General features: G+C 34.7%; 1 protein-coding gene across 1 annotated transcript; it reads left to right on the top strand.

Moving 5' to 3' along the window:
- On the top strand, positions 309–6921 carry SLITRK6 (SLIT and NTRK like family member 6). The gene is made up of 2 exons (XM_005687695.3): positions 309–821; positions 3195–6921. Exon 2 carries the CDS (start codon positions 3218–3220, stop codon positions 5744–5746), a length of 2529 nt encoding a protein of 842 aa, XP_005687752.1. The 5' UTR covers positions 309–821; positions 3195–3217; the 3' UTR covers positions 5747–6921.

Genomic DNA, 10578 nt, shown 5'->3' on the forward strand with positions numbered 1-10578 from the left:
TAAAAAAATAAAACTGGAGCTATAGGTAGCATGCTTACAGTTTTTCTGAACATGTGTGCAAACAGTACAATACTGTGCTAGATGAGACTTTAGTGTATGATTTAGTCTGCTGTAGTAACAAAATATTATTAAACATATGTCCTTATTTGCATCAAAATTCACTTGCACTATATTTGGTATTTAAAGGGAGAGGAAGACCGTTTGCAGGAGGAGGAGTTGAGTCCCAAGGTGGAGCTGTCTCTTGTGTTAAATGACACTGGCAGAATAAAGCGCTCTGATGGGGAAGGGCTTAAAGGCTGAGTCAAAAGCCAAGAAGTCTCTTTATTTACGCCTACCTCCTAGCCCTTGGCAATCTGACTAATAACAAACTGAGCTAACAAGAAAGACTAGAAAGGGAGGAAGGCGAGCAGTGCTGCAGCTTGGATCCACAGCCTAAGAAAGCAAGAGTGATCAATCTCAGCTCTGTTAAACATCTTGTTTGTTTACTGCATGCAGCAGCTTGCAAATGGTTAACTATATGCAAAAAAAGTCAGCATAGCTGTGAAGTATGCCGTGAATTTTAATTGGGGAATAAAAGGACAACTGCTTCAGGATGATCTAGTATGCAGTCTGCTTGAAATGTTTTCAATGAAATGCTCAGCATTTTGTCTTGGACCAGAGGTTTTAACTTTATAAAGCGATGGAACTTGCCAAAAAGTGATATTTGAGAAGAAAGAACACGGTGGTTGGTGTTTTCTTTTTTAATAAAGAAACTGAATTTACTTTGAACATCTCTTCCAGCTGTGCATTACAGATAACGTCAGGAAGTCTCTGCTTTACAGGTAAGATGAATGTTTCCAGGATTTCCTTATACCTATTTTTGCATTATTCTAAAGTGATTGAATATATGTTTGCCTCTCTAAAAAAGAACTTTGCATTAAAGGATATCCAGTTTCTTTCCTGTTCACTGGCACAACTAACGCGGTAGCAGATGCCTGTTTTTCTGAGCAGCAGACATCTAGACTAACAGCTGGCTGTGGAGAAGTAAAATAATCTGCCACTATTTCTTTTACAGCACGCAGTTTGTTATTGGAAACTAACCTATGTGTGCTCTGTGAAGGAAAGATTACTTCCAAATACCATTGTTGAATCTCAAATACAAGCAGAATATCAAAAGATTCTTTGTATATTGTATACCACTTTTACTCTTTCTGACTTGAAAATATGTAAATAGAGATTTTTTTTACCTCTTTAACACAGTATCTCTACACTATCCATATAGAACCACTTTTAATATTTATGTGTATTTCTGAAAACATTAGAAACTGTTCCCTATGACCTTTTGAAGAGCATAAAATGCACGTGAGATAAAAATAACAAGAAATTCTCATCTGGAAGTTATTCACTATTTTCTTAAGGTGTGTTGTCTGGTGAAATAAAGAGTATTCTTTCTTGGTCATCTATGGAGAAATACGGAGAATAGCTGTGAAGCTAATCCACAAGTTGAAGACTCCAACTCCAAGCTGCTCGATTCTAAGCATAGCCCTCAGAGCTGTTTAGAATCAAACTATTTTCCTTTGGAAACATTCAGTCAGCTAACTTTCCCTTCCTATAGAAAGGCACTACTCAATTGTTTCATGTCTTTGGTTGTCTTCTACCTTTCAGAAACTTCATACTATATATGTTTTCAATAAGACCGTGTATTTTCATGGAATGAAAGTTTACTTTGGAGATTATTGATTGGGTTTTGGGATGTATTACCTGATTGTGAATTTTAATTAGATTCAAAATTACTGTTTACATCCTATCCAGACAAATGAAAGCATCTATCATTTCCAAAATTTGAATAGTTACAAGATGTGGTGTTTGTTTACCTTTGAATTTAGTCTAAATTTAAAATGCACTATTTGAAGGAAGATAATAAAATCAGATACATTAGAGTTCAAAGTATTTACCACACCACTGCTGTTATTTTAGAGTTAGCATTTCTTTTAATTGCTGTTTCAGATCCATGTATCACATTTTTAAGGAGTTGGAATATGTGATGTGTTATCCTGAACTGTCATTTTTTATTTACCAAATTAGAGAAATCTTCAAATATTTTTAGAGTGAAGTTTGTTTCAGAGTTTATTGTTTGCATCATTAAGCCTTACAATAAAGAAGATCAGCTGCTTAATTATGAGATATTCAGTGCCCTAAATCCTGGTTCAAGACCTCATTAGGAAGTCATTTATTAGAAGTTTATATGAGGTATTGTTCCTTCTTTTGTAAGAGCCAGAAATGTGTGTCACAGGTCAGTTTTTCTTCTTTAGTTTTTATGATGTTAACCTTATCCACAGAATAATTTAAAAGTAACAGTGAATATTTCATCTCTAGAAATTAAAGTGTGAAATTTGAATGGATACCTTTAAACGTATATATCTGATACTTAGGCTTATACAAACTACCCTAGACAGCATAGTAAAAATTCTTTTATAAAGGTTTACTTTACTACACAGACATATTTTTCTCAAGTTTTTTAAATAAATAATGGAATTAATATCTTAAGCCAAAATCAAAGCAGGTTAAACACAGAGTTATTAGATGTTATATTGTGATATCCAGTTCATAAATAGAACTAAAGGAAATGCATACATACAGTCTTTCTATTGTTTTTTAATTTCCTACAGGTCTCTCGCTTCTGGCTATCTCTAGAGGGGTGGGAGGTGGGAGGGAGGTTCAAGAGAGAGGGAACTAATTCATGTTGATATATGGCAGAAACCAATGCAATATATTGTAAGGCAACTGTCTTCCAATTAAAAATAAATATAAAAAAAGAGTCATCATCTAGTTTAAGCTAAAAAATGAAAAAGTTAAGGTCTTCTCAAATATACACCTTTGCATCATATCAAGTTATCAATGGTCCATTTAGCCAACACCCCTCACATCTGTTAAAATGCAATTAGTTGGTGATATGAACACAAATTGATATACTTGAAGTTATCTTTGACCTAAAATTTAAATTGTTATCATAATGCAAGTTAAAAGTAAAACAAATCTACCGGTCATATTTGTAAAAAAATAAAAGAAAATGTGGACTCAGCAATGCAATTATATATTTAAAATAATTAATATTTTGCCTATTAGGAGAAAACCTATCATTTTGAAAATGTCAGATTCATCTCCTCCCTGCTGCTGGCCACTAAAGCCCATTGCTATTGCATTGTATTTTGCAGAATCAGATCCATCACATGACAACATGAAGCTCTGGATTCATCTCTTGTATTCATCTCTCCTTGCCTGTATATCTTCACAGTCCCAATCTCCAATGTCCTCTGCATCAACCAGAGGTTCTTGTGACTCTCTTTGCAATTGTGAGGAAAAAGATGGCACGATGCTAATAAACTGTGAAGAGAAAGGTATTAAGAAGTTATCCCAAATAAGTGTGCCACCATCACGACATTTCCACCTAAGTTTACTGAATAACGGCTTGACAGTACTTCACACAAATGACTTTTCTGGGCTTACCAATGCTATCTCAATACACCTTGGATTTAACAATATTGCAGATATTGAGACTGGTGCATTTAATGGCCTTGGCCTTCTTAAGCAACTTCATATCAATCACAATTCTCTAGAAATTCTTAAAGAGGATACCTTCCATGGACTGGAAAACCTGGAATTCCTACAAGCAGATAACAATTTCATTACAGTGATTGAACCAAGTGCCTTTAGCAAGCTCAACAGACTTAAAGTGTTAATTTTAAATGACAATGCTATTGAGAGTCTTCCTCCAAACATATTTCGATTTGTTCCTCTAACGCATCTAGATCTTCGTGGAAATCAGTTGCAAACATTGCCTTATGTTGGTTTTTTAGAACACATTGGCCGAATATTGGATCTCCAATTGGAGGACAATAAGTGGGCCTGCAATTGTGACTTATTACAGCTAAAACTTTGGTTGGAAAACATGCCCCCACAGTCTGTAATTGGTGATGTTGTATGCAACAGCCCTCCATTTTTCAAAGGAAGCATACTAAGCCGGCTGAAAAAGGAATCAATTTGCCCCACTCCACCAGTATACGAAGAACACGAGGATCCTTCTGGATCATTACATCTGGCAGTAACCTCTTCAATAAGCGATAGTCACATGTCAGCCAAGACCACGTCTCTTTTAAAACCACCCACCAAACCACCAGGTTTAATACCTTATATTACAAAGCCATTCACTCAACTTCCCGGACTCTACTGTCCTATTCCTTGTAATTGCAAAGTACTCTCCCCATCAGGACTTTTAATACACTGTCAAGAGCGCAATATTGAAAGTTTATCAGATCTAAAACCTCCTCCACAAAATCCTAGAAAGCTTATTCTTGCAGGGAATATCATTCATACATTACTGAAGTCTGATTTAGCGGAATACTTCACTTTGGAAATGCTTCACTTGGGAAACAATCGTATTGAGGTTCTTGAAGAAGGATCATTTATGAATTTAACAAGATTACAAAAGCTTTATCTGAATGGTAACCACCTGACCAAATTGAGTGGAGGTATGTTCCTTGGTCTCCACAATCTTGAGTACTTATATCTTGAATACAATGGTGTTAAGGAAATATTACCTGGAACCTTCAACCCAATGCCTAAACTGAAAGTGCTCTATTTAAACAACAACCTCCTACAAGTTTTACCACCACATATTTTTTCAGGGGTTCCTCTCACAAGGATAAACCTTAAAACAAACCAATTTACTCATCTACCTGTAAGTAATATCTTGGATGACCTTGATTTACTGACCCAGATTGACCTTGAGGACAACCCCTGGGATTGTTCCTGTGACCTGGTTGGATTGCAGCAATGGATACAAAAGTTAAGTAAAAACACAGTGACAGATGAAATACTCTGCACCTCTCCGGAGCACTTACACAAAAAGGAATTGAAAGCACTCAATAGTGAACTTCTTTGCCCGGGTTTGGTCAATAACCCATCCCTGCCAACTCAGACTAGTTACATCATTGTCAATACTCCTACAACCACAACTACAGCTGATAATATTTTTAAATCACTTACTGATGCTGTACCACTATCTGTTTTAATATTAGGTCTGCTGATTGTATTCATAACTATTGTGTTCTGTGCTGCAGGGATAGTGGTTCTTGTTCTCCACCGCAGGAGAAGATACAAAAAGAAACAAGCAGATGAGCAGATGAGAGATACCAGTCCTGTGCATCTCCAGTATAGCATGTACGGCCATAAAACAACTCACCACACTACTGAAAGACCCACAGCATCACTCTATGAGCAGCACATGGTGAGCCCCATGGTTCATGTCTATAGGAGCCCATCCTTTGGCCCAAAGCATCTGGAAGAAGAAGAAGAAAGGAATGAGAAACAGGGAAGTGATGCAAAACATCTCCAAAGAAGTCTTTTAGAACAAGAAAACCACTCCCCACTCACAGGTTCAAATATGAAGTACAAAACCACAGACCAATCCACTGAATTTTTAACCTTCCAGGATGCCAGTTCATTATATAGGAATATTTTAGAGAAAGAAAGGGAACTTCAGCAACTGGGAATCACAGAATACCTAAGGAAAAACATTGCTCAACTTCAGCCTGATATGGAGGTACATTATCCAGGAGCCCACGAAGAGTTAAAGTTGATGGAGACATTAATGTACTCAAGGCCAAGGAAGGTATTAGTGGAACAGACTAAAAATGAGTATTTTGAGCTGAAAGCTAATTTACATGCTGAACCTGATTACTTAGAAGTCCTGGAGCAGCAAACATAGAGAGTTCAAGGGCTTCTGCAGAAATGCTGTGATTCTGTCTTAAGTCCAGACCTTGTATATAAGTGCCTTATATGAGTGTGTCATCAATCAGAACTTAAGCACAGCAGCAATCCTATGGGAAAAGAAAAAGAAACTCAGGGATCACTGGGAGAAGCCATTGCATTGTCTTCAGGCAATTTTGTCTATCCCCAATAAAATAAGTCCTTGCATGTAAATCATTCAAGGATTATATTAATATTTTCCCATATAAGTAAAGTGTTTCATAGATGTCCTCTTGCACATCTAAAAGGGTTTAATATTTAACCCTTAATTTCTTGAGTTATATTACCCATGGATTAAATAGAATTGGATTTTTGTCATTTGAAAACTGTAACAGTAAATGTAGCTATAATATGTAAGAAATATATTGTTTATAAAATCATTATATGTATTACAAAAGTGTAAGTTGTTAGATACACCAACTTTTCTTGTGATAAAGGCAAAAGGAACTGGAACTTTAAAATTAACAAATAGTAATAGAAAAGAAAAAATGGAAAGTTGAATTACATAGGGTATGAGTGGCTCAAAACTTTGAGAATTAAAAAATGCCACTGAAATGCTTTCTGAATTTAAAAATAAGAATGAGTAACAGTTCAGGTGGAATGAGGAAGAAAACATTTTGGTTTTTCTGCACATTTTGTGTGGACAATCTTCTTGTTAATGCTGCTGTGAACTAAGGTATGTCATTTGTGCTCAAAGTTTAATTCTTACTCTTGGGATATTTTGAAAATGCTACTGATATTCAACTGTAAATATGATTAGTGCATCTATTAAGTTTGGATTCTTTCATAGCATTTATCCTTTGTAAATTTGAATACCGAGATAGAAATATGTTTCTTGTGGCAAGTAATACTTCACTGGTGTAAACAAATAGGAAAAAATATTTTATTTTTATTGATGTACACTGATAGATGCCATAAATTAGTAGCAAAGGCACGTCTAAGGGTAAGTGGTTTAAGTTGCCTCAAGAGCGGGACAATGTAGCTTTATTTTACAAGAAAGTATAGCTAGATTTTTATGAACTATTTATTCTGTACAGTTTTGTATATTTTTGGTTCACAAAGGTAATTATTCTTGGGTGCCTTTCAAGAAAATTAAAAGTACTGCTCACTACAATAAAACTAAAATGAAAACCCTTTTTTATATGTGCTTTCTTCAATTAGTCTGATCTGTAATTCAGTCGAGTCAGGATTAACACATGCACATTCATGGAGGCACTTAGGCACAAAACACACAAAAACAGGATTTCTATTTGTTGTCACCCACACAGAGCATTTGCTTTACCATGTGTGAAAAGGCCTTTCAGTGTCACGATGTGATTGTCATGGAGCCCAAATAAATGGCCCATAGTTTTCCCTTTCTGGCAAATTATTTTCCTACTATTAAGTAAAAATGATTTCATTTTCTTCTTTCTGGTCACAGAATCAATTATGCAGAAAATTTTCACAAGGCAAAGTGTAATTAATCAAGGTATTTTAGTTCTGTGGTGTTCACCATTCAGATGCATGTGCAGGGTTAGGAAGGAATATATTTTCTATTAGGAAGGATGTTTTTAATTTACTTTATACTATTTTAGTGATCCATGAATGTTCTATTAAATGAGTTGGTTTTCAACACGCAACTGTCTGCATGACTAGCTAAATATACTTTCTTTGATTATGAATGAGAAGACTTCCCTTTTAATAAAAACAGGGGGAGCCTGTGTGGCATGGTATGAAGAACAGTTATGGTTCTATCATGACATCATATCACTAGGTTTCTAAAAAATCATTGCATATACTAATATAAAGTAATAACAAATTATGTATTAATAATTAAAAGATTTCATGGAAAATCTACATTTCTTGATTAACCTTTAAGGTTGGAAATAAAAAAATGGGAAATCTATTTTTAATTAATGCGTACTAAAGGGAAATCTAGGTTCATATATAATACTTTATATGCTATCCACTGTACTCAGCACAGTAATGAACAGTAAACCCTCCAAAGCATTAATTTAAATGTTATATTCTAAAGAAAAGAACAAAGCAAGAGCAGAATTCATGTTACTGCACTTCTGCTCAGTAGAGTATCTGCAAGTATTTCCTAATTCCAATCAAGTGCATGGAAGTTTCAGACTTTACTCGCCTGCAGGATCTTTGGAATGGATCCATGAATGCAGACAGAGACATGCCCTGAGGAACACTCTTCTCTTTTGAGTGAGGTAAATATGTTTTTTTTTAATCTTTACTGTTAATTGCCAAAAGTAATAATATTCACTCAACTTAAAAATCAAAGACAAAACAAAGTTGTCTATGGTGTCATGTAAATATATCTTTCAAACTAGGCATAACCCCTAATTATGTAACATCAACCCTGTATGCTGTTATGAAAAACCTGAACGAACTTATCTGTCAACAAAATGAAATCCTATGGAGTCTGGATGTTATTTACAATGATGCAGAAATAATTACGGTTTCCAAAGAGGAACAGATTTTTAAAGCTTAGCTGTTTCATTCATGATAGAACCTTTCTTATGTAATTTGTTTCCCTACTACAAGTAGTTGAGAGTTGGAAACTCCAATGATGATCTTTAATTTTTACAGGTCTTGTGACTTATGATAATCACTCAAAACTTTGGTTATTTTACCTGTATTTCCTATTATTCTCCCTGCCCCCTCACCTACAGAATAATTTTTATTATATTGCCTGGTTTATTACATATAAGGCTAAAGTGGTCTCTTTCTGCAATTAATTGTTAGATTCAAAATCCCAAATCATAATTCAGTATGCTCAGACATTTAAAATATCTGGGCTTTCTTAAAAAAGACTTTTCATCACTTGAGGTTTTTTTTTTTTTTTAATTTAAACAAATGGTACTCTGTTCACAATACATGAGGGTAACTTTTCACTCATGTCTGAATCTTGGATGTTTGTAGTATCATGATAGTAGTGTATAATCATACTGGATCAAATCTTTTTGATTCTGTCAATCTGTTATTACAACTTGAATGAATTAAAATACTTACTGGGAATTGAAGAGTGTTCTTCAAATATCTTCCATTGATCTCCATACCAGGATGATAATCTTATAACATATAAAAAAGGAATATATCAATAACGTTGATTCTTCCCTTGAATCAACCTTAAACCACAGAGGAACATTTTTCCTTCCTAATCAAATAATAACTAAAGGGAAGGATCATCTTAGTGGCATTTAAGCTGCCTGATCCAATTACTTTAAAAAGCTTAAGTTTTAAGCCAGGATTGAAAAAAGTGATATGGCTATCCCCTGGTCATTAAAATCCATATTTTAATATACTGGTGTATATATTTATGTATATGTAAATAATTTTACATTTATATATACGTGCTGTGAGTATTTAAGTCACCGCAGTCATGTCCAACTCTTTGCGACCCTATAGACTATAGTCCACCAAGCTCCTCTGTCCATGGCATTTCCCAGGCAACAATATTGGAGTGGGTTGCCAGGGATAGAACCTGTGTCTCCTGCACTGCAGGCAGATTCTTTATCACTGAGCCATAGGGGAAGCACTTTTTATAAATGACTACATACATATATTCTTGGAGAGCTAATAAATAGGTAGATGATGGATGGATAGTCTCAACATGCATGTAATTTATTCATAATATTATTCTATGATACCTAGTAGATGTATAATTGAAGGTTTTTTTAAAAGAAAAATAGTAAATACATTGCAAAGTTGTTGGACAATAAACTGTTTTCTTTAACATAAGCAAATGCATATCAAAGGGAAGATCACAATATTTCTAAGACTTTCCACATAATTATCTTTGGCAGAAGCTGTTCTCTACATAAAAAGAGTTATGCATGTGCAGAAAACGCTGACCATTTAGAAAGAGAAGTTTGGATCTCCTGGTAATTGGGAAATGGTTTTAAAATGAATTTAAGGATTCTTTTCTATTTCTTTTCCCTGAAAACTTTCATGTCAAATATGAGTGGCCACAGTTTTCTTCTTTAGAAGGTGGGATATCATAAATGGACACTTTTATAATAAGAAAGGAGACAATTACAAGAAGTGAAAGTGTTAGTCACTCTGTCATGTCCAACTCTTTGCAACCATGGACTGTAGCCCACCAGGCTTCCCTGTTCATGGAATTCCCCATGCAAGAGTACTGGAGTAGGTGACATGCCCTTCCCCAGGGGATCTTCCTGACCCAGGGATTGAACCCAGGTCTCCCGCATTGCAGGGAGATTGTTTACTGTTTGAGCTGCCCGGGAAGCCCAGTTACAAGAAGTGACCCTATATCCGGGCAGCCAAGTCAAGAATGATCTCTTTGATGAAGAGAAGACAAGTGATTAAAAATATAGTTATCTCTTTGAACCTTTTCAATTCCATACAAACTGAAATATAGATATTTGTGCAAATATTCCCTGAGATTTATAACTACAATAAATAAAATATAGAACTGTTGTTTATTATCAACTTATAAAAGATAACTATATCATTAAAATTACATTAACAAATTTGTTTTATATGGAAATAAATTGCATTATTTCTTTTATAGAACACACCTATCTTTTCAAAAATTGAACTTATTACATGCACATCTATTCTTATGTATATGGAAAAGAGGTGATGGCCAGATGTACCTGCACTGAGAGTATACACAAACAGACAAATACTGCTCTGTTAGTGAATGTTCTTCAGCAGATTAGTGAATAAAAATGGAAACAATTCAAAACAACAAACTGCACACACATACACACATGATGCATTTCAAGTAAAATGATTTAAAATCACAAACTTGAAGTAGAGACTTTTTTTTAG

Source organism: Capra hircus, chromosome 12 (assembly GCF_001704415.2).
Source record: "Capra hircus breed San Clemente chromosome 12, ASM170441v1, whole genome shotgun sequence".
In the NCBI taxonomy this organism is placed as follows: Eukaryota; Metazoa; Chordata; class Mammalia; order Artiodactyla; family Bovidae; genus Capra; species Capra hircus.

What these genes read in the sequence shown, in the direction of transcription:
- SLITRK6 (XM_005687695.3), top strand. Translation starts at nt 3,218, where the DNA reads ATGAAGCTCTGGATTCATCTCTTGTATTCATCTCTCCTTGCCTGTATA.